Source organism: Poecilia latipinna, unplaced genomic scaffold, assembly GCF_001443285.1.
Source record: "Poecilia latipinna isolate Pla-1442-1.1 unplaced genomic scaffold, P_latipinna-1.0 Scaffold470, whole genome shotgun sequence".
Taxonomy (NCBI): Eukaryota; Metazoa; Chordata; class Actinopteri; order Cyprinodontiformes; family Poeciliidae; genus Poecilia; species Poecilia latipinna.
Genome location: NW_015113086.1, coordinates 107,260 through 133,082, shown reverse-complemented (window position 1 = coordinate 133,082; position 25,823 = coordinate 107,260). Strand labels below are relative to the sequence as shown.

The 25,823-nt window shown below is 40.3% G+C and overlaps 1 protein-coding gene across 1 annotated transcript in view; it reads right to left on the bottom strand.

Moving 5' to 3' along the window:
- The window catches only part of lamc3 (laminin, gamma 3), a 130,423-nt gene that overhangs the window by 23,090 nt on the left and 81,510 nt on the right, over positions 1 to 25,823 (bottom strand). Inside the window, exons 11-12 of the mRNA XM_015039389.1 lie at positions 20,638 to 20,747; positions 16,846 to 17,073 (exon numbers count right to left, since the gene is read on the bottom strand). Coding sequence (XP_014894875.1) covers positions 16,846 to 17,073; positions 20,638 to 20,747 — 338 coding nt within the window. The remainder of the gene's footprint in view (positions 1 to 16,845; positions 17,074 to 20,637; positions 20,748 to 25,823) is intronic.

Genomic DNA, 25,823 nt, shown 5'->3' with positions numbered 1-25,823 from the left:
CTCATGAATTACCAGAAAATGTTTTTTTTACTCCCCCTCTCCATGCCAGCAGAGGGCGCTGTGTCTCTGGCCAAAAAAGCAAACAGTACAGTCCATATTCTGCTTTAGAAAAAGGAAAATAAATAAATAAAACATTCCCTACAGCACACCATGGAGAGCAGAAGACAACTAAATTCACCCCGACTATAATTGCTTTGGGAAATATGTGAGCCAAATGCAGTCCGAAAGACCTTCAAGAAGCAAAGCAATTCCCCCACCACGAGGGGGGGGATTGCCAATTCTATGATGTCCTAAGAACAAACTGTTGTTTTGAAATTCAGTAGAAAAAAAAAGAAGAAAAAAAAATCAGCTTTCAGCTATAAACGACTTTAAATGTACAACATGTGTTGATTTACACTTGCATACACGTCGAAGCCCCAGATGCATCCTATTCAATTTACAGAGTGATTTTTTTTTTTCCTGTCGACCTGCTACATTTTAAATCTATTAAGCTACACCAGCCGCTGAGTGATACAGCATGACGCAGACCTGCCAGGATATCCACAGCAGTGATTCGATGCGAGTGTAGTGTAGAAAGATGCGCCGGATGGTCGGGCTGTGCAAACTTCTGTGGCTGTTCGGTGACCCACAGTGGCCCAGCATCCGAGCCCATAATCAGGCCCACAAACGCGCTTAAAGCCAACTGTGGGTAATGACCTAGTTGAGTTGAAGCAGTAAAGATTCGCTATGACAAGGAAGAGACTACTTTTCACATGCGAAAGTTGATGAGTTTTCCTGCAAGCTGTAAAAACTTATTTCTAAGGTTACCATTTATATTAATATAATGTTTTGCAAGGTATTTACAGCCCTTGAACTTTTTAACCATATGTTACATAACAATCAGAGACAGATTTTAATGTGGGCAAGGTGGCTCATCACTCAGGACAGCACAGTCTTGAACTTTTGTCAAGACTGTTCTGAATCACTAGAAAAAAATAACAGTTCATTTCACCTGACAAATATCCATTTACATATTTTGCATATCAATTGAGTGAATCACAGGTATAACATTTCTACAAATGGGTGATTTATTGCAACAGACTGCATGATGCCTGCATGTTGCTGCTGCAGACTGCTAGATTCAAGTGGCTACAAAAGTGCAACACTTTGCAAGACGTTCTGCTGTATTTTACCTAATTTACTGTGACTTTGTGCATTAGACTGACACATTCATTGTCTGTACCTGCAGTAAACGCAATTGAAAATCTGTGACAAAATTATTAATCTTCCATTCAACGTGACTGACGTTGAGCTATTTTGCACAGGAAAAACTGAAAGAAATTTCAGTCTTTAGTTGTGTAAAGCCGGTAATCTCCCAAAGGATTTAGTGGTATCAGAGCAGATTAATCCAAAATGCATCTGTCCAGATTTTTGTTTGGGAAAATGTTTGGAAACTTGTGTCAATTTTCTTCTGCTTACAATAACTTCTGTGCGAACTGCTTCGTGTTGGTCGGTCACAAACATTTGCTTGGGAGGGACGGCGAGCTGCTGTAGCAAAAGCATCATTTCATTCTGTTTGCACACACAAAATGTTTGAAAGCAGAGGACATAAAATAGCTGGAATGAGCTCTAAAATTTAATAACCTGTCAAATGACTTTGCCACACATTGATAGCAGTAATTGAGTTTTGATTCTCTAAAGAACGTGCCAATAAGATTGCGGTGCATTGCAAATAATCTGTAGCTGTGTGACTTAACTGGGGTCTCATTAAACTTTCTCATCATTCCCCCCCTTGCCCACTGTGTGCATAGGTGAGATGCTCTTTGCTGTGGATTTTCAAGTCAGCTCACGTCACCGTTGAAACTCTCTTCTCTTGTTTGAGGTCGCTGCTGTCGCTACACGGAGCTAAATTAAAAGTCAAACGTTTAAGACGGAATAATGCCTGAAAAGCTAAAAATGATCCCACATCTACGACGGAGGGAGCAACAATTATCCGTTCGCCTCTTCAAGTGCCCGGCTTCTGGCTAGAAATTATTAGTCTTTTGATGAGGTGAGCTGCATAATAAATAACATTCAAGCGTAAAATGCCAGCACTTTGAAGCCAGTATTTAGCAATAGCGATTGTTCCCAGCACAAAGAAAGTGAGTCTTTCTTGAATTTCATAAGGCATACAATGACAGTGGTGGCGTGCACTGTCAATCCCCAATGAGCCATAGTACATTTAATGGCAGCAGAAATGTGCTGACTTTACTGTGTGTGAAGATGACTGAGTGCGATATGAGGCAGCAGAGCCACCGAGGGCCTCCTTGATGCCATTATCATTCCACGGGCTCCTCGGAAAAGCTAACGCCATGCATCACAAAATGTCGCTGAATTGCCGGATGCCTCCTCACGCTGTAGTTCCCCATCGCCATGCAAACTGCCTTCCTTTCGTAATGTCTTCGAAGAATAATTTTATTAATGAATCAATGAGCATTCATTTAGTGCTAATGAATTGGGATTTCTTTGAATCTCCCTTCGGAAGCACCACATTATGAATCCTCACATTATGAATCCTCACATTATGAATCCCGGTATTCTCCTCGCGCCCCCCTCTCCCGTCTTGTGCTCTTTCCATTTCAGCCGCACGTGAGCGCGCTCTGCTCCTCTGCCTGAACTACGCTCGTCCATTCTGTGATGGGGAAAACGATATTTCCGCGTAGGAAACAAGCAGGCTGAAGTTTTGCTCAGGAGCCATCTTCACATACAGATCACACTTCCAAAGAGCTTCCTTTTCTTCCCACATAGCCTCTTTCTTACCTGCACACCTTCCCCCTGTTGAGCTCTGGCTACATAAATCCACACCCATTTCATTAGTTAAGTGTCTTACAGGAGGATACACTAGAATGCGAGACTGAGTGATGGCTTTAGACAAGACATAAAGCTATACTAGAGCACATACAGGGTCAGTTGTATATAAAAGCAAAACTGGAAGTTTACATACACTCTATAGCAAGAGATATACATTTTTTTATTGTCATTGTCTGACTTTAAATCAGCCTAAACTCATCCTGTTTTATGTCAGGTAGAATTAATAATAATAATTAAAAAAAAATGATGCTACTGCCTGGTAAGATAGTGCCAGTATTTTCCACAGCGAAATAACTCCTTTACAGCTGGAAAAAGACTAACTTTTAGAGACATGAGCTGAGGTCTGATGAAACTAAAGCTGAAGTGTCAGACCATAATGACCATTGTTTTCTAAGCTAGCAATGGGTAAATGCTCAATAATAAATGCCCTCTACTTGCACAGCACTTTATCAAGTCCAGAGGACTTCAAAGCGAGTTACGCTACATTCAGTCATTCCCACTGATGGCAGTAAGTTGCTACATCGTAGCCACAGCTGCCCTGGGGCGGTCTGACAGAATCGAGGCTGCTGTGCCTCGGGCCCTCTGATCACCACCAGCAGGCAAGGTGGGTTGAGAACTTCGCCTAAGGACACACCGAGACAGACGAAGCAGGGGGTTCGACTTGCAACAGGACAAACTCCTAGTAAACTTGAGTAAACACCATTCCATTCCAATTGTGAAGTACAGAAGTGGTAAGATCATGTTATGGGGCTGTTTTGCTGTAGGATAGATCACATGATGGGGAAAATGAGTGTCAGGAAATATTGGAGCCACATGTTGCAACGGCAACCAGGAAGTTGAAGCTCATGGCTAAATGGGACTTTCGAATGGACAATGACTCATAGCAAGCAGGCCATTGAGTTGCTATGTGGCTTACGGTCAACAGAGTCAATATTTTTGGAGTTTCTATCACAAAACTCAGATCAATAAAAAAAAAATTGGGGCAGAGCTGATAAGGTCTGTACAAACAAGATGGCCTGCAGACCAGTTGAACCCTTTCTGTCAGGAGGAATGGGTCAAATTTACAGCGAACTACTGCGAGAAATGTGCAGTATGTGTATACTTCTGTCTTCAGTCGTGGGTACAATACATTTTCAATCTTCTGGACTTTTAGAGTGCATTTTTAAATGATATTAGCTTCACAGTACCACCTCCCTTACAAAAGTATGTGATTACTGTTTTGATTTCTAGCAGTAGGACTTTCTTCTCGTCTTTCAAAGTGGAGCTTTGGACAATTTGTTGTTTAACAGTTTTATTTGACATTTGAGAAGAAATTGTTACTGGGGCAGAGAGTATACATCGTGGCGCTGCTGTGTACCCTGTAAAAATGATTTCGGCTATGCCTCCAGAGATACAAACAGGCAAAGACACACAGACTCAGCATATCTCTCAGCTCCCTGGGTTGGTTCATGCTAGACAATCATTCAGTTTTTCTCTCACTCAAAGAGCCATAAGTGACTTCTCAAAAGATAGCCGTTATCAGTGTTTGCGATGGCTTATAATGGCTTTAACACCAGACAGAGGAAGTAGAGTGAGGGGAGAGGAAGAAGGAGAAATGTGTTTTTGTTTAAGAGAGGATCACAGCTCTCATCTTTTGGTTTTCCTCTAAAATTGTCAGATGTATTTTCTGAAACAAATCGGCGCACATCACTCTGCACCATCTTGGGAGGTTGTTCAGGGAAAAATAGGCAGCATGTGGGGCTTTTGATAAACGCGTCATATGGGTTCAAAGCAACGCCTGACGACGTGAGTCATGAGAATGATTTACGCATTTTTTTTCCCATTTTGCCCCAATGACACGAATGCTTAGAAGAAATAAAAAAAGAAGGGAAAAAAGAGTTGTAAATATGATTACTTTTTCCCTCCATTTCCTTTGCAGTATCATGTAAGAAAATGGCACCACGGACTGTAAGCTGTAAACTATAAGCTATTCCAGCTCTCATCTTCTGTATCCCTCCATAAACAGTAAAAAAAGCTGCAGGCCAATAAAATCTATTTACCGATGCATGGGAACAGGCTGTTTTAATGAAGGAAAGGAGGAAATAAATCAGAAAAAGAGATGCAGAAAAAGGAAATTTGGCATGCCTCCCTGGAGGCTCAAGGGCAAAAGGCCGGGTTTAATCTGCTGCTGAACTGTTTCACGGCACTGCTGCTGTCAGATTTAACACAAATATTCTGCGATGGCACATGCGGCTCCTCATTGAGCTCTAAACGGACTGCTGAGGAGAACAGGGGGGGAGGCTGCTGAAAAAAACAACCTAGCCAAAAAAAAACAAAAAAAAAACACATAGGGCAGTATGTTTTGTTCAAGCCGATACATAATGTGTGAAATACAGATGACAGGGGAAATCTGTTTTGTCATAGTGTGACTGTGGAAAATAAATGCATCAATTCCTGTTTTGTGTATAGAGGCTGTCGGCCAAATTATTACAGTCAAGGCCCTCGGGTATCAGGGAGGGGAGAGCTGGCAGCGGTGGCTGTAGCTCATGTTGTCTCGCTAAATCTCTGGGTCAGCTCGTTCTTAAAGGAGGGCGTTGTAAATGATGCATTTTGGTCTAATTAAACGGTAACTCCCTCATGAAGCTGTTCAAACAAGCCGCAGATACGCAGACTGTGTTTAATAATTCTGATGCATTCTTCAACTTAACTACAAGCATGGGAGTCTAAAACATTTAACATGTCACTTAGTAGCTACAGAGTGCAATTTTATTCTTTGTGATCTTTCTGGATTTAGCAACAAATTTCTCCAAAACGACACTGGAGCCTTCAGAGCGTCACACGTTTGTTTTCTCTGACGCCTCGTTTTCAGTTTCATTTCCACTAGCATTAAACTCGGAGGCATGAAGAGAAATTATCAGCCCTCACATAACTATTAATTAGTTAATTGTGGAGAATCAACTTAATCAGTGTCACTTCAAGGCTAAACTCTCTAAGTGGAGGATCCGTTAAGAGGTTATAAGTTGCTAGTATCTTACTTCATGCAGATGAATCTTTCCATGGCTTCAGTGTGGAGATTAGTTTTCGACTAAACAATCAGAGGTAGGCAATAAATAAATAAATAAATAAATAAATCAGATCTTTGTTCTGTTAAAGCAACTTGAATATCAAAAATATCATAGCTTTTCACACATATGTGATCTATTTTAACTTCTGTTACATTTGCGGATTATTTTCACATTAGATTGGGGTGCGCAGCGAAACCTAATCCATTTAAAAACCAAAGAGCTTCTTATCCATACCAGGATAAAAAAAAAAAAAAAAAAGAAATGTTTTGTATGAACTGCTTTGACCCTTTTGCTATGGAAGTTGCTGTTACTTTTTAGAAATTCACTTTGGTCTAAACTTTGTTCTTAATAGCTGTTAGCTGGAAACCTAATCTCCATTGCTTTCTAGTGGTTAAGAATGGGATGCGTCAGCCGTAAAAACTAAGTTCTTTCTTGCCTTTTATAAAGCCCAAGGAAACTTAGATAACTGTTACAATAACATCTAATTTCCCTGTGGGGTTAATCCTTATAGAGATGTATTGCACTAACATAAATCCAATGTTCTGATCCCATTCTTAAACATCTTTATCCTTAAAATTTGGATTCATACAATCACAGATATTTGTGTTCAGACTATGGTACCTAAATATCTTCTTCTGAAGCAAGTAAAAAAAAAGGTATTTTTGTTGTTTCTTCTATTGCATAACAGCACGTGGTTGTTTTTGGTCTCTGACATTTGCGCAAGGCCAAATTTTTGAATAATGTTGAGTTATTTTGCATAGCTAAATGTCACACCCACTGCAATATGTCAGCAGAAGTCAGAACACCGAAGTCCTCCTTAGTTTATCCTGGCTTTGCAGAGGAAAATGGATCACTGGAGGCTCCTATTGCAAAAATATATTCAAGTCTAGGTTGTAAAGGCCATCACACAACATGACTTACACAGTGACGCTTGTAAACGACGGCCAACGTGTTCATCGGCATACATATTTGAATGCTCAGCTGAAATATGAAACATTCAGAGGCAGTGCTTTCCAACAAAAAGGAACTATTTGGAGCAAAACGGGGAAAACGAATGCGAGCAACTCTCGAAACGCTGCTGAAATGCCATCTCAAGTCCTCAAAGCTCATTAGTCTAAAAAGTCTTGGGGACAAACTTGAGTCAGAAGAGTTCATGCACAGTGAAGCTGGCTCTGGCACCAGTTTATTCAGCCTTTAATCTCTCTGGTGGGCCGTGTTTGTTCAAGGCTTAGCCCTTAAGATGCCAAGGCTGCATCAGTGTGGGATATGAGGAGCGACAGTGAGGGTAAAATGAAGCGAGAAAGAGCAGAAAAACAGACAGATGTAGTCAGTCTGCATTGAATCTCCCCATGTAATTTCTATTGCTGATCCCATTCGCCACGCTTTACTTATCTCCTCTCAACCAGCGCTCTTATTTCGCACAAAAATAAACAGCCAGATAAACAATGCACGCACTCCGTCTGCCTGTCGTGGCTCGCAGTCACACTGTCAAAGATTGCTGATCTGAAAAGGTTCTGACCTTTCTCTTGACGCAATTAGTTTAGACAAGGAAAACTTTACACAACGAGCCCAAGAAGTCGTCAGAATGAAGGATAATTTGGACGTCTTCAAACTTGAAAAGCGATACTCAGTCGGCCGCACAAAGCCGTTTATGCTCTCCAACTTATAAAAGACGCGGAGTCAAGCTCCCTGCGAATGGGAACTGCGTTCCGAAAATAGTTCCTTAAATGTAATCTTAAATTCAATGCAGCAGGATCACGGAGAACAAAAACGGTGTCGCAGACCATAGACACTCAACCAAAGAACCATGTTATTGGCTTAAACAGAGAAGCTGTAACCCTGCATCCTGGCACTCAATATCCAGCAGTGTGCTGGGAACGTCACGTGTTTCATTTGTTTAAGTGATTAATGAGCACTCGCATGCAGGATACGCTGCAGAGAAAATTGAGTGTCTCTGTTCTATCTATACAATCATCTCTTCCCCCTCTCCAAAACCCACTCTTGGATTTGTGAATTATGGCCTATGCCCAATTTTATGGATGGGTTATGTGCAATTACTACGGCGTACATGCTGTGCAGAGGCATATCTAGCCCATCCTGAAATCAGCACTGTACATGTGCATTTGAACGTGCGTCGCTCTTTTGAATCTAAGGGACATATGTTTGACTTCATCCACCCCACAGCGCCGGAGCTCGGCCGAGATCGCAATCTGCTTGTTCCACAGCAAATATTAACATTTCCAATCTGTTGTGTTACACTACAGCAAATAGAACCGACACAACCCAGAGAGTGTTAATAAATCATGATTATGAAGCACCATTGGCAGCGGTTTTCCCCAGCAGCCGGTGAATAAACTCCATCCCAGCTTTTGTCTGTGGGCCCGCCCTGCAGGATGATACGAGCCGTTAGGTAATTATACAGCAATTAGGATTCTGATAGAAGAAACAGCAGGTTGGTCCTCCCGCCTGGTGACAAATGATGAACAGGGGTATCTAATCAACTTTCCTTGATAGCTCTCCCCTTGACCCGAACTTATAGATTCGCGGCGAGCTCGCGCAGTTTGTTTACTTCCTGCTTAATTTCTTATAAGAAAGCCAGTGGGCTGTCAGAACATGACATGCAACTCTAATCGTCTATTTGAAAAAAAAAAAGGCTAATTTTAACTGGCTTCCTTTCCTCTGACAGGCAGCTTAAACTGTTCAACACAAGATACCAAAGGACATAAGGCATGTTTGATGCCTGACTCAGAGGACACCATGTTCCATATTCAACTCTCATTCGTCATTCACACAGCACTGAGGGCAGGCGAATATTCAAACATCCCAAAAAAACAATATGTGTGTGAACACGACAATAATTCCTTAGACTCTGTGATGAAGAATATGTTTTTCTCCAGTTCAAAACAGCAACAATGTGTATCCAGGGAACATTGGAAGCTAAAATACACTTTTTTTTAAACACAATTTTTATTTATATAGCACTTTTTTGTTGTTGTTTTTTTTAGCAACAGGGCAGTTCATATTGTTTATTCTATATAATAATATGACTACCTGTCCAACGATGTATTGGCTCCCCCTTTGCTGCCAACAGAACTCAGTAAAGTAAGTTGTGGAGTAAAGCAAATTGTGTGGGCACCACTAGACTTCTGAAAGTCTGTCATGGCATCTGGCAACATGTTTGCAGCAAATATTTCATGTTCTACATGGATCAGACCTATTTGTCCTGTGATTTTCAAAAACGACTAATGGGATTGGGAACGGGCGAGTTTGTCAACTCCTTAAACTAGTTCAACTCCTTAAGCTATTCCTTAATCACTTGCTTGTTTGCCGGGAACATTGTTCAGTTCAGTTCTACTCAAACTTACTTTATGAATCTTGAAGTGGAGCTGAATGTTGTTGAAACTCGATCAGTCAGACTTTCTTTAGAGTCACTGTAGTTTATAATGGGTGCTGGCAGGAGGATTCTCCTGCAGTGTTCTGTATTAAAGCCTTTGACTGTGTTGTGGTAAAACCGTCTACTCCAGCAGATGAAGAAAGAAAAAAATAAACTCTCTACAACAGGCGTATATATTGTTGCTGTCTGCGCTTCCAGGGGTCAGCATGCGCACAAGTAGTCTACAGCTCTGCACCCGTATGTGCTGAGGAATGCAAAGAACTAAGCGTTTTGACACCTGTCTATCAGAACAAGAATTCATGTCTTTAGTAAGTTCATCTACAGTAGCTTGTCTGTTACACGGGTCAGCCTTTGTTACCCACATGCATCCACAAAACTTGACTGCCTCCAGCTCTCTCCATTTAGCTCCTTGGAAAATTTTTTAAAAGATATTAACCCTAGATCAGGAATACCCCAGAGGAGCTGCGGCTTTAGAGACAAGCTCATCCAGTCATCTCCACATCCCAATAAAACTCACTCTAATCCATAAATTTGGGTGTTGCGGTGGCGCAGGGATAAAGCATGACACGCGTGTGGCGGCTCTAGCCCTCGACAGGTTCGAGGCCTGGCCAGATAACCGTTGCTACACTTCACACTCCTTTCTTATAACCCACTTTCCTGTCTGGTAGCTGCTATATAAAGGCCACTAGAGCAGAGAATACGTAAAAGAGAAAAATCTATACATTTTAAAAGCAAGGCCACTTGAACCGTGAGAACACAGAGTGTGTATCGCTGCCCAATAAATTCTACTCACTAAGAGGGGCCATGATAAAGAGATAAAGTCTCTTTTTCACTTCACCTGTCAGTGGTCATAATGTTATACCTGATTGTTGTGCAATTCAAAAGAAATCTCAAGCAAAGTTTGGTCTTTTTCCTGTTATCTTTACAGGTGTGGTCAGATGCTTACATGATTATTTAAGTCTGTATTTATAATTTGTCATAACTTGTAAAAAAAAAAGAAAAAGCAGTATGTTGTATTATCATTCATCCATCCATCCATTTTCTTTACACCCTTGTCCCTCAGTGGGGTCGGGATATTATCATCCAATGAAGGAAAAAAAGAAAGGTTCATACAAATTATCAAGACCCAAAATGACATTCATGCAGATTATAGGTTAATCCAAACATGAGTTTTATTTATTTATACATTTACTTCAAACATGATAGAAATATAATATCACACACATGAACCAGGAGTGCAAAAGGCACATATTTTTGTACAGCCATCATCTTAACATGCTCGAAAAGGAGTAGGAAGAAGTAACAAACTTATGAATTCCTACCTCATAAACTCATACAATATTTTCAGATTATTAAATCAAATAAAAGTTTTTTGAAAATAAACTGTCCCGTCCAATAATTTTACAAAATAACAGCACATAAGCATTTGGATTGCTGTTTCTTCCATTCATTTTCACTGTGTGACCTCAGCTTTTTTTTTTTTTTAGTCTCTTCTAAATTTTTTTAGACAGTTTATCCTTCACATTTGATTTTGCCAGGTTAATCAAAAACAAAAATGCTGTTGATTTTGTTAAAATTACCCTAACCTTCAAAACATCTAAATTACCGTTCATTCGCTCTGCTACCAGAAGAAAAAGAAATGAACCATTCAGATTTCCCACATTGTGAAATATAGTGCGAGTGCGAATCATTAAAATAGGGACACTGGTGAGTTCGGAAATGACTTAAGAGGTGAAAAATTGCACAGTCCGTTCTTACCAAATGTGACGGACAAAGTTTTCAGTGCCTCTGGATAACCAGACCAGACTGAACCAGACCAGAGTGGCTGCAACATCACATTGTGAGCCGACGTTACATCGAAACGTATGAAAACACACCATCTGCACACCGTGCCATCTACCTTTCATTTGTGAATCTCAGTTCTGTTCAGCACAGAAGTTCAGGATACAGGTAGAAGATGGCTAAAAAAAAGATCAGAAGCTGCTGCCACGAATGAAACCGTTGACAAAAAAACCAAAATATCAGACCTGACCAGCACGTGAGACATTATGCTCACCAATATGATGAAAACTACTACATACAAAAGTTTTTACTCGTCATGTTTATACAAGATGCAACTCTTCAGCCCTCATTTGAATGCATGTTGAATGAAATAGTCAGTCTCCAATACTCCTTCAGGTCTCTCAACCTTGCTCTTTGGCTGCTTGGTCATTAGTTTGCATGAAGGGTTTTAGGGAAGGCTTTCATTTTCATCTTGCTTGTGCAGCCCAACAATCCTGCCATGTTCAGACACTGGACGTTTTGAATTTTCCATCAGTCACATAAGCATCTGAATACCTGACTGTAAAATAACATGAAAGTCGGAGCAATGTTTATATTTTGAAATTATAGGTTCATGTTCTTTTGAGCTTTTAGCAAAAGATGTTTTTTGATTCCTGATTTTTCTTTTTGCAACTGGCTGCTGTACTAAAGCTAATTATAATCCATATTTCCTTTCTCTGTATTATGATTTTGATGAGAGTGTTTTCCAGTTGGGGTTTTCAACCCTAGTCCTGGATATCGACTGTCCTGCAGGTTTACATGCATACCTGGTCCAACACAGCTGAATCACATTATTGAGTTACCTCTTCAGCACGCCACCCACATTTGGCGAAGGCCTGCTATCGAGCTATTCATTTGATTCAGGTGTGTTGGATCAGGGTTGCATCTGAAACCTCCTGTGGTGGACCTCTGATATACGCCATAGTTCTGTGTTGCTTTCAGCTCATTTTTAAACCTGGCAAGTTCTGTTACAAAAATGATAAAAAGCTTTAATTTTAGTCTAATTAAACACAAAGAATACTGAAAGAACAATAAAATGTACTCAGATTTTATGTGTAAACTGCGCCAAGAACGTCCCATGAAACAGTTCTGACAACTCCATCTAGAGACGGTTCAGACAAAAACTGACAGTGAAAAAAACTGTAACACAAAGGAAATATGCCTTTCAAAGACGGGAAGACATAAAGGCTTTGGAAGCTTTTGAGAGCGCTGCACAGAAGGAAGCCAAGGACGCCCAAAACAAAGTCAAGGTGACTGGGGAGAACAGGTGCAGTCAAAAGGATGTAGAATACAGCAAGACACACATAGGTAGTCTGATGAACAGACACAATCAGAGTGTCTATGCGCGGAAGACGGAGAGAGAAAGAGACGGGAACATCGAGATCGAGAAGAGACAGAAGATACACAAGAAATCTGCAAGCAATTTAGACGTCATTAGCCAAGAGGCGGCTAACAAGTCTAATTAGGGGAGAGTCAGGCAGCCAGTGATACCAGACTTGCTTCCAGACCTCCGTCGTATTAAACCTGCACACAGGGCCACACGCAAGACACAGTCCCTCCGCCAGAGCCGTGCAACATCCCTTAACTGGGTCAGATCTCTGAGACTTTAAGCAGGAGGGCAGAAGGGGGGCGGGGGGTGAGATGGCTATGAGGAGAAGTGGAAGATTGAGGGAAGATAAAAGCTGGAGGGTGAGACCTCGGAAAGGGTGGTTGTCTGCTCAAATGAGATGGAGAGAGCCGTTTGGGGCAGAAAGAGTGATAAAGCGAGGGAACGGAAAGATGTACAGATGTATAAATAACCGTGCGGAGGTTGGCTTGTTTACAAAGCCAACAGCTGTTGTTTTACTTCTGTCATTTACGGGGCATCGCATTTAGGGGTGAAAAAGAGAGACACCACTGCTGCTGATATTATCGCCTATAAACATGCCAGGTACGTAAAAAACCCAGTTTCCTAGTGCTTCTGTTGTCCTCGTGGAGATTAGCATGTGTGAAATCAGATTATTGCTGTACTGCTGTAGCTTTTCAGCTCCCAATTTGAGTGATAGCTCGCACAAGCTCCTGGGGGACGACTGAGTTACATTTCTTTAAAGCGATGATGCCCGACTGTCAGTCAGAGAAATGCATTAGTAAAACAGTTTGCTTGCTTTCTTCCCACTCACTCTAAGCAGCAGAGAAATAAAATCTTGCATTAGCGTGACGATCCGCCATCTCATGTAACAGTTTAAAAAAAAAAAAAAGGTTTCATCTTGTACCTAACTTAGATCAGCATTTAAAAAAAAAAAAAAAAAAAATGCACCGCTCTCCTCTGTTTCATGAAGCCACAAAGCCATATTGAGCACCGACTTTTGATCGTTTGGGCTTTGGATTCGGCCTGTAAAAGAGCTTGTTTTCGTCCAGGCTCCAGTAAGTTGCAAAGCCATCTAAAGTTAAAGAGAAAAGTTGACGCTACGGCTCCCATCGAATATAACGGTTTCTGAAAACACACAGAAGTGCTGGTTCTGATTTACTTTTCCTCTCAAAAGACCACTTCAGGGGTGGTATAGAGAATTGAAGTGGCAGATCACAAACAAAAAGGCAGAAGCTAATGCTGTGAAAGCTCATATATTCTGACTTTTACGTCCTCGCGGGATGCCGGCTCCAAAATATGCTGAATTGTGTGTCTTAAATAATCCATCTTGTGTGTGTGTGTGTGTGTGTGATGTTGCAAAGCACACCGCGGATATGGGTGATGCGATGAAAATGCAACACCATGTTCTTCATCTTTTCATTTTATTACATTGAGGGACAGACCTCTGATGTTAAGAGTCTATATTGATTAAGTTATCAGTTTCAATGTTATTTAGAGCTGAAGTGTCCAGGCTAGCTCCAGCTTGATGGAGGGAAAAATCTGTCACATTACCACAATTAACATTTTTTTTATTATTATTATTGTTTGAAAAGTGACTTGTTTTCAATATATCCAAGACATTACTCTGTAGAACTTCCTTTTTTACTGCAGTTTCCAGTTACAAGTCTTTTGTGATACGTCTCACCCAGATTTGCACATCTGGCTCTGTCAGATTGGATTTAGTTCGTCTGTAAACATCAGGTTTCTGACAGCATTTAGATCTGAACTCTGGTGATGCGCTCTGGGTTTATGTGCAGTGTTAGTTGTCAGTCATGCACAGTGTGAGCCCCCCCAAAATCAATCAAACACCTACATCAGTAGCAGAACACAAGGTGTTCCAAGAAAACATTGGTGGGTGGGATCACTGTTGGTTTTGCACAAAATAAGTGCAAGCCAGAGAAATTGCAACACACCGTTACAAATTCACCAAAAACTAAGTCCATCAAAAGTTCTCTAAAATGAAGATTTTCGTTTTCGATGTGGGTTTTGCTGCATTGAAAGCCGGCATTATTCGTACCATTATGGTGAAAACCCTTCTGATTTCTACATAATGCAGCCACTGCAAAAAGTAAGTAAATAAAAAAGAAACAGTCTGCCACAGACACTGTAGCTGTTGCCTAAAACCTCTATCCATTGACAGCTCAGAGTAAGAGGAAACAATCGTTCCTTTTTATTTTCCCCATTTGTGTCTGCTTTGTTTGTGACCATTTTAAAAAATATAAACAAGTGTTAAAGATTCTTACACTTTTTGAACTTAAAATGAACATGCACCATTTGCTTCGTGAGTGAGGTTAAGATTAAGTGTGACATTTCGGGATATTCCTTGGTGATAATGTTAGTGGACATGGGCCATGCTGGCTAAGCAGTGTAAATAAACTAATGTAAACACATCACCCGGTGGAAAACTTAATGTGTGGACTCATTTGTAAATCAGGGTTTGCTGAAAAGTCCTTTACTTGGTGAAGGTGTACACCATCAAAACTCCACTCTCTGGAACCTATTGGAGTTTCATAGCCTAAGCTGTGCTTCCCTAAGCCTACTAAAAACATATTCACCCATTGACTTCAGACAATATTCAGCTGTTTTTTGGGCTGTGGAGCCCTGCTCACACTCATCGACAGCATCGCATTATATCAAAACGGTTCTGGAACGGGCTCATGATTTTAATACTTTAGACGTTCTGTGAGGCCTTCCTCTTTCCGCTGGAGGCACCGAAACAGAAAGATTGCTGATTGGTTGTCAGCGAAGCGGTGGCAGAGTGAGGATGCTGTCATTAAATTTTGAGAAATTTATCAACTGAAAACATAAACTGTGTAGTGAACAGATGGTCAGAGACAAAACATGAAGCCAGTGAGGAAGATCATTGCTAAGCAACACCTTTGGTCAATGACAGCTTCATCTTTTATAATGACCTTCATCACTTTGCAATTACAGCATAAACCTACCATTTGCACAAACGGTTTTCCCTGCGCTATTACTGATAAAGCAGCTTGCAATGCAATACATTAAAGGCAGTGGTTATGTTACAACATGACCACTGCCTTTAATGTACTGCATTGGGATTTTATGTGATAGATTAAAACAAACTTACGCAAAATCGGAAAGTGGGAAAGAAATTATAGTTTTCAGTTTTTTAAATTAATCAACCTCTGAAAATGTGCTTTAACATGTAATTATGTGAACCCCGAAGGCCAACTATAAGGCCTTGCAGTCGCTATTGGACTCAGGTTTGAACTTTGACTCTTCCATTTCTTTTCACAGGAGTATGTTTAAACATAAGTACTGCAGCCTTGCTGTTTTGTTAAGGGTTGCTGTTCTGCTTGAAGAAAAACTTCCATCCAGATCTCAAGTATTTCTCCGGAATCGGAAATGTTTTTGTCTACCGTTGCTCTGCTAAGAGAAATAAAAACAAAGCCTGTTGCCATGCGACATGTTTTGCAATGTATTTTATGCTACTCCATGTATTACAATGTTCCAATTCACTTTAGGTTATGTTGTACAGCTTTACGGTAATGACTCTCCATATTCACTTTGAAATTTCAGCTGACAAGGTAAGAGTTGAGGATTTAGATGTAATTTCCTCTGGGTGTCCAGTCGTTTCTTGATCTCTAGACATCCATTCAAATCACCAATTAAATTCCAGGGGGGAAAAAAAAATAAAATAATTGCTCAAAAGCACGGATGAAAATCTGCTTTGCCAGCTTTTTCGTCAAAGTTCCATCGGGTTTGTGCTTCCTGCCGCTGCAGATGGTTTTTGTCCTGTAAACTCATGCAACAAGCACCAGAAATGCAGGACAAAGCAAAGTGTCAACTGTGTGACAGCGGTTGCTCGGTCAAATTGTTGAATAATAATTTTTCTAGTGATGCTTCTGAGGCTGGACGAGCTGCTGAGCATGGCGTCCCCTCCAATTTTACCAACAGAACCGAGCTGCTTTTTCTATCAAATTCAGTTTGTGAAGAGGAGCGGATTTCATCCAAAGGTTGTGCAGCGCTCATTTAATGGTTGTCTAGATATTAACATACCTAGACATGATAGTAAAAGGTAAAAATCAAGACGATATTGTGTGAAATGTCGCCACAGTTTGTCAGAGGCATAAAGCAACATGCACTGATAAATGAGAAACGTGTAAGACGGTCTTATTTTGTCAACATTACTTCTTTAGTTCACATCTAAATAGTGTTTCTTTTCATTTAGGACTCATGATGCTTCAGGTTCGTCATAAAATTTAGGTGAAAAAAAAAAAAAAAAAAAAACTAAACAAATTCGGCACCAGAATTACAATAAATTAGCTATGTTCATACACAATATATGAAATATATTGCTTTAATGGTTCGGTGAGCATTTCTAAACATAAAAATCGACTTTTCACCTGTTTCTGGATGACATGTTCCATGCTGGTGGCAGCGGCACGGCACGCATGTGGAGAAAGGCCCTCTGCCGGGGTCTTCTCTGGTGAATCCCGGGGCGCACCGCTCGCAAAACTCGCCCGCAAAGCCTCGAGGACATGAGCAAGCTTCCACCCACGGAGCGGGAGCACTGGCTGGACTGAAGGAGCTGGAAGCGGAGGTCAGGGTTACCCCCGCAAGCTGTGATGTGTCTGGAGAGGGAGGAGGAGGAAAGTGGGTTGGGATTAGTCATAAACAAATGCCCGTTGCATTGGTAGCTGTAACTGGTAAGTAAATTAATAATTGTTTTTTTTTTCAGAAGGACAATCAAGTTTGCGCAGTACGTGCCTCTATGTGGGATTCTGTTTGAAACGCTAAGCCCATGTTTCCGCATTGTGTCACGTTGTGTTTATTAGGATTTTATGTGACAAGCTAATCCAAAGATAATTTAGAAGTGTGAGGAAAAATTGCACATTGTTTTTCAAAAATGTGCTTAAACAAAGAAACTAATGGTGTGCCGGTTACTTTTTATAAAACAAACGCTACCAATTGCCTTCAATTGTTGCCTAATTACTAATTTGCAAACATGTGTAATTTTTCTCCCACTTCATAATTATGCACCGCTTTGTTTTTTGTTAGTTCCTTCTTAGAGCAGTTCTTCCATTTCCTCAATCCGTGTTGTTCACACACAAAAATATGCAGGAAAAAAAAAACAAAAAAAAAACAGATTCATCCTCCCACATGTAACTGGACGCCACACCTAATTCTCTCTCCAGCGCAAGCACACATATGCCTGCGTGAGCCCACACACATAAAGTCATTTAGTTGATCTTTGATGCAAATGGGGGAAAAAAAAAAAAAGGTGCTTCAGCAGAGAGTGACATGAGAAAAAAGAGACGGGAGACCATGTGGAGGAATGTCAAACATGGAGGTCTCTCTGGAGGTTTCGACATCCCTCTCTCTCCTCTCATGAATAGTGATGGGGGCAGGCCGTCCCGCACTGAAACCAGCGCAACCCCGCTTTGGTCTCGGAGTAGCAGCCACAAAATTACTTTTGGTCCTCTCGTCTCCGTTTCTGCGTTTCCTCTCCCCATCGGCGTTATTAAACACATAACTGGATGGTCTACGTAGACAGATATCAAGCACGAATGAGATGCAGCATAATGATCAGTGAGAGGTGAGAAATGTGCGAGTGCTGGAGTAGGAGGACGGACCCGGGATTTTAACAAGCCGCGATCCCGCCGCTCTTTCAACGGTGATGAAACCCACTTCATTTGCACCTCAGAGGGATAACAAGTACGCGAGCCTGTCCTCCTCCCAATCCCCCGATGTGCCTTAGCCTTCACCCTCTGCTCTCCACTCGCTCCCCATGTCTCTTAGCTCATTCAGCACCGGGGATATCTGCAATTAAAACAGTTGTCAGGCACCAAAGTCTATATTTTATGTGAATTGAAAGCTTGTCATTTGTAGTCGCGCTGCGCCGGTTTGTCACCATCAATCCGTTATTTCAAAGAAGCCTTGTCAAAGCTGTCAGGATTTTTACTTGACATTAAAAGGCTCGCTGCAACCTGGCGGACTGTTAAGGTTACCTGAACGTTAAGCCATTAAACCAGTGATTTCTCTTAAACATTCAATATAGCCACATGCTGATAGGGCCTTACTTTAGTGATAGAGAATATAAAGCGACTGAGAGATTTCTGTTTTAGGACAAGCCGCTTTTTTCCCCCCCCTTTTTTGTCGAGAGAATTTCAAAAAGCCAAATCTGACTGGAGATTTCAAGTCTCTCCTCAAAGCCTGTGGCAACGAGACATATTTGGGACTGCTTAAGAATGACTAAGACAAATCAATATCCAAGTTTTTCCCCACTGTACAGCACAAGAGAGACGGCAAACAGTTTTATGGAATATGCATGGCTTGTGACTCTGTTTGTTTGTGCACAAACTTCTGCAGCACTGTTTGTATGCGTGTAGGAAGTACGCAGGAGTGGGTGTTGTGATGCCTGCTTGGAACAACCAATTAAAATGGTGCAAGTAAGTGTGAGCGAGCTGGTAGTTTGGGCCAGCTGTTCTTTTCTTCTTGCTGCTCTAATCCGCCACAGCGTCTCTTAGATCCTGCTTGTTCATTGCAACGCACTATCAGAAAGACGCGTCACGTCGAGAGGAAAAAAAAAAAAGGAGATGGATGTCAAGAACATGTGATAAAGGAGTGGATAATACGTTTCTTGCTTTTCCGGAAAGGCAGGTATTTCAAAGCCAAGCTGCTCTCTGAGGACAGTGGCGACGTCATGGAAGCTCCCTTTGGTGTTACATCTGTATTTGTTCTACATTTCTTTTTCCAAACAGAAAAATGCAGAAGTGTCATAATCGTAGTCAGTTTGTTGCCACATATTCAGACTCCTCCAGCATGTCTTCTTTTTTGTTTTTTAATGTCTTATTGGTGTTTGCACGTGTCGCTATTTGCTCTACACAGCGAGTAGCCCTTCCTGATGCTACACCATTTCCAACAGGTTTCTCAGCTTTTCTTGACTACTTGTGTTTGCATTAAAGACGTTTTGAAACACACTATACATGCAGGCAGTATTGTCAGCAAAAAAGTAGTGTGTTGCCAAAAAAGCAGTGTGCTGAGAGAAAGAAGTGGAAGAAAGATAAAACACCATAACAATCAAACAATGCAGGCCTTTCCTGCAGAGAAATTTAGCAGAAGGTCAAGGCGTCCGTGAGTGCAGTCTACCGTCAGAATCAAAAGGCACGTAGAAACTGGGAGAAAGTATTGGCAGGAAGTCCGGTATCAGACGGAAAGCCACAAGAGTGTCTGAAGAAAAACTTCTGTGCATCAACAACTGAGGAGAATCAAAGAAATACAGCTCCAGGCACTCTTGAGTCGTGGCAGCGTTCTCTCAGTTTGAACTGTAAAGAGACGGCCTCAAGCTGCAGTGAGAAACTCATTGCTAAGATATCAGAAAGAAAAAAAAATGATATGCTTGACTGGGCGATGAAGCATCACCACTGCACCACTTAAGATTGATTGTTGCGATGGATCCAGCATCGGTGACCAGACCAGAGTAAAAGGCACCCTGAACCAACTTGGCTACTTTTGCTCTCTGTTCCTTCTGTTGTATGTCAGCAAATATAAGTTAAAGTTATACCAGATGTACCATGGGGGGGAGGGGGGGGCAAGAAAATTGTTGTTAGTTTGAAATCATGGACCAACCAGAAAACTCAACCAGAGTTAAAACCTGGTGAGTTGGTTAGTGATGATTGGACATGAGAGTGAAAGCGAAGCAACCTACAAGTGACAGACATTAACAGGAACTTTTGCAACATAGTTTGTCAAATATTTGACATTCATTGTAGAAAAAAAACACCACAAGTCTGTTCAGCTGTCAGCGACTAATTTGATGAGTCAAACATTTGAAAACATTTTACTTTATAAAATGAGTTTTTCCATTTGTGCTATGTTTTTATTTCAGGTTTTGGTTTTGGACCCAATGATACGACTCAAAAGACAATCATTCCTGATGTGCGTTAAACTTCTGAATATGAAGAAAGTTAAAAAAATAATAATTATCGACAAGTATTCTAGCAGTTAGCAAATAAAAATAATTTTGGTCATCCTAACTGACCTAAAAGACATTTGGTTTGATTTAACTTTAGACAACAACAAAAAGCGTCTCTTTATTCAGTAAACATAAATATCTGGTCTAAACTATAACTCACTAAGTTATTGTGTATAATAAAGTGATCTTACGACCCTTAGAAACAGAAATGCCCACTTACAGTTGTGTCCCCCAGCATTGCTGATTTTCAGAGCCGTCAGGTTGTGAAGGAGGCGCTGGAACTCGAAGGCAGACAGATGAGGCCTGAACCTCGCCTCGTATTCATGGAGCCTGTGGAACGAGCAGACAGGCGACATCGGTTACTGTATATTTGTACAACACATGCATAAGCTGTGATTAAACACCTGAACGGATGCACAGTAGCAGCACAGTCGTAGCACACAACGGAGGCAATTTGCATTGCACGTTTCATTTATCGCTTTCACAACGACACGGATAGAAAATTCTCAGCTATCTCTAGGAGATTCTCTTTGTTTCAGCTATGTGCTATATAAAGCACAACTAGCAGATGTACAGGGAGCACCAGCAAAAAAAATGTAAATGTGCTGACTACAACATATATTCAGGGTCTTGATCACTGAGCTTTGCCATCTGCTGAAAGATGTTCTGCAAAGCCCAGCAGCACAGCTGACATCTGCCTGTTTTACTCCCCGAGTCTTGCATCAGTTCCATCTCGATGACAGGTGCTGCATCAGCTCCTCAGAGCTGATCTCAAAATGTAAAAAAAAATAAAAAAACAACAACTCTCATTTATTTTCCATAGCTATAAGAAAGCAAACCTGTCTATTTTAAGCCATTTGTTTGCTAAATCTGAGGATACCTTAAAAAAAATGGTTAGTATCGTGTTACTAGTTTCTATAATTCCATTATTAGTTTCAAAGTGATGAGTAAAGTAAAGGAACACTACTGCAACAAAAAGTAATTAGACTATTGCATTAGGAAATTGTTTTTTTTTTTTTAGTTGTGAACGTCGTATGACAGCCAGGTATGATCAGTGGTAACTAGATCAACACTAGATAACACCGAGCGTGGGAAAGAGCCGAGTTAATGCTTGGAAGTACGTCATAGGCATGTCTGCATTTATTCAGCGCAGCTACTCACAGTGGGTAGCGCATGGAGAAATTTGACTCCACTAAGAGCCTCAATATTTTGTAAAAATATTACTCAAGTAAGAGCAGTAAAACTATTCCTACGTTTTCTTAAAAAGTTACTCGTGTAAATGTGACTCGTTATCCAAGTTTTAGAGTGAGTAACAAGCAAAAACAGAACTGTAAGTGTGCACTGCGGATATCTTTTTTTAATGTAAAATATTTAAATAAAGCACAGCGTGTGACTGAGGCTTGATGTAAATTTTCACACTTAAAAGCTCTCACCGCTAATTCACAGACATTTGAGTGATGTAAAATGAGAAACAGATTTCCGTGTTAAATTTCTTAAGTGGCAACAGCTTATGGAAATAATCTAAAGACATGTGCAAAATAACTTGATTTACATGCTTTTGTATTTTTTTTTTTAAATCCACTGTAATTGTAGCTTTTACCACTTTGAGTCCAAAGTATTTGCTGCAGAACACAAACCGCATGAAACAAAAAAAGCAGACTGAAATCGAAAACAAGAACCGTGCAAATGAAGACAAGAAAAGAGTTAAAACTTCATCAGCCAAGAATTTTATGTTGGTTTAAATGGCCTCCGTTTCATTTGGTCAGTTGATCTCAGCAAGACGGCACTTCATTTTCAAAATGCTTTATTTTGTGCATGGCCTCGTTCTCATCACTTGTAGTTACAGCACACGTGTGTGTGTGTGTGTGTATGCGTGTGTGTGTGTGTAGGTGTGTTTGTGTGTGTGTTTGGCTGTCCACAGTCTCTTGATGTGGCCGGTCGTCGTTCCTTACCCTGACGTGTAGGGACAGTAATAAAGAGAGGCAATTACAAACTGGGCCTCAAAGCCACGGTAATGGAGCTGGGCAGGCAGTGATAAGCAGAGTGCGCATGAAAGTGAACAAACTCCCGATGATGCTTTCCCCTATGGAGTGTCACTGTCCCTTTTAATCAGCGGCGAGGCGAGCACAGAGAGCCAAACGGTAATTGAGGCAGTTCTACAGAGGATCATAAGCAGAAAAAAATAAATAAATAAAAACAAAGATGGAAGCAGACACAGAAACCCCCTCAGAAGCATCCGGAGGACGATGTCAGACCGAGATGCGAGTGAGAAACCATAAGATCCGAAACACAAACACGTCGATGACTGTGGAGTGAAAACGCCTTCATATTTGCATAAATATACCACTGGTGTGAAAACGATGACAGCAAAGAAAGGACTCCATTTCATTTGCACTGATGATCGCTGTTAAACTTTAAACAATTGGAACATGAGGCAAAAATGTTATAAATAATAAATAAGTAAAACTCTTCACTCACTCATTCGCTATATCTAGATTTGTGATGCGTGTTTTTGAATTTCCAGCACCACCAGCCAACAGCCAGTGGTAATTCATAGACATGCACCAAGTATTTGCTGCAACATGCCACATAAATAATGATCACCAGGATAAAACTGAATACATGGTTAAATCTGAAGTAATGGACTGCATGATTTTCATCCTTTTGGCTGGAAACCTGTTGTGATTAACATCATTTGTCTTCATAAAGTCGATCCTTTTATTTATTTATTTATTTTGCTTTGTATTCTATCCACACACTCAAACATGAATTGCAGCTGTAACTGGACCACAGCCTTAGGTGTCCAATAAGAACATTATCCATAATGAGATAATATTTCAAATGATCTTTGGCTGTAAAGTGGCAGATTATCACATGCACAAATAATCCAGAAGCGTCCACTTGCAGGTATTGAGGTACTTTACGTTACTGTTGCATCTTACTGTGGAGTGTACCACAATAATTTAATGAAGCACCAAAATAAACTGTACCGATTCATTTACTAAAATGCATTAGCATTTTATGATCTATTAATATGTGGTAGATAATGTTATCCATCAGTAAAACAGAAAGCAACAAAAAGCACTCATTTTTATTGCCAGCATGTTCTCCTTTTCTATGAAATATACATATTTATGATTTCCTGGATTTGACTGAAATCCATTTTATCCAAGACATTTTCACGATCAGTCAAGAAAAATGAATATTTTTGGTAGTTTCTATGAAATTATGAAACGGTAAACAAAATATTTAATATTCTCTTTACTTGGAAAAGCTGTGCTCCAAACACCAAAGACTTTAGGTTTCACTATATCCAAAATAAATATGCTTTTTAATGCTGTCTTGTAGATTTCCTGTGATTTTTGTTAATGCGTTTCCTCATCTTGGAAGAATATACACTTCCCCCTCGCCTTTTGTAAGCATTTTTGTTTATGTTTTGTTAATATTGCCAAACCTAATCCTTAATCAGATTTGTAGATTTTGAAAAAAAATAACTAGCCACGATGAAGTTCCTTCTCTGCTTCATGGACTCCGATTCCTGCTGCAAAGAGGCTTGCGGTTCTCATAGATATCTATAAACGTAATTTCCTGAAAGCCCTTTGGAATCTACAACAGCAAAGAGCTGATTAGTACCGACTTAATAAAGCAGTTTGTAAAGAATAGGCTTATTTTTTCCAGCCGCTTCAGGCGCAGACGTATATTTATATGCTACGAACGTGCACTCGCGCTACCAGAAAGGCAATAAAAACTCCCATACCCACTCAATTCAAGTGAAGAGAAAATGAACAAAGAACATGAGAGAGAGATGAGTGGATACTACATTTTAAAAAACAACATTCACCTCCTCCTCTCATCAATTCACCTCACATGATTCCCTGAGCATCCATATATTCCTCAGCCATCTGATTCTAAAATGATCTCTGCATCAGGTGGGAACACAAAGCCACTTTACAGGTTATCACATTTGCCATCCATGAATGCAGATGCTGCCAGTCAGGAGAGAGATGAGGAGTGTTTGTGTGCGTGTGTGTGTGTGTGTGTGTGTGTGTGTGTGTGTGTGTTTGTGTGTGCTCAAACTCATGTTTATTTATGCCTCCCTCCTCATGCTTTTTATCAAAACACTAAGAAACACATATTTCCATTTTCAAAACATGATTAATTTTAATGCCTGTGTTCCATCTGATTTCAGGGAATCAAAAATGCCAGAAAAAAAAATAAAAAAAAAATTCTCAAATAAATAAACAAACCTGTGCATGACACGGAAAAAAAAAAGGGAAATTAGGAAAATACAACAACAAAACTGTGCGTCATCGTGGTGGTAAACGAAAAGCTGCATGTGAAGATGAGCAGCAACTTTCTTGGGAAAAGTTTAATGGCATGCTGTCTTGACGCTTTGGGTGAATTTCAGAGGGAGAGGCAGTGTGTTCCTTTAGCCAGGGCTCTGGGAGGAGAGGGAGCAGTCATTACTGGTGCAAAGACACCACACTGAGGCTAGGAAATATTGGAAGTGACATAAAGTCTAACTGGGATCCCCTGGAGAAACTGGGTCCCTCTGATGGCTGAAGAAACTGTATGTCTTTTTAGGTTTGAGGTCTTTCGCTGAAGCTTTTTCCCCACTGCTTCTAAATACTGTATAATTACACACACCAACCAAACAGCAGGTAAATCAAGAGGCATACTCTGATGATTTGTAGGGCCATGTAAAAGAAAATCTATCACTTTAAAGAACGTTGTGTTAAAAAACGATCAAGGATAGCGGGCAATATTAAAACCACAAACCTATTAGTAGCAGAATATTGCTAAAAAATGAAAACATGGCGATAAATGTGCAAAATGGAGAAGAATTAGTAACATATTAACTGTATGTCAATTCTGCTTCCCACTAACTGTGTGAGTTCTCAGTTTCACAGCATTAGGGATTGACAAAACAGTATTTCTCATCAATGGAATAAGTGATTTCGTAAGACTAATTTATCTGAACTGATTATGAATAATTGATTATGAACTACCAATGCACCCTGCCGTGCCGTGCAAAAGTAATTTCTTCATATTTTGATACAACAAGCTGTAATGCATTCTTTTGGAACTTAACCAACACAAAGTCGTGCATGGTAAGAAAGTAGTTGGAAAAAATGCTAATGGTTTTCAAATGTGTTGGCAAATAACAGAAATATGTTTGGTGCATCTTTACTCTGGGCAACAAGCCACTTTTAGATGTCCAATGAATTAAAGCTGAGGTTCTGTGAAAGGCTTTGAACAAGGAGAGAGTATCTCATAAACGCAAAACTTATCAAGTGATGACCATTCACTTAAACTGACAAGCTGGGCATGGACATATATATATATATATATATATATTTTTTTTTTTTTTTTTTTTTTTTTAAAAAAAAATTAAAAAAAAATTTT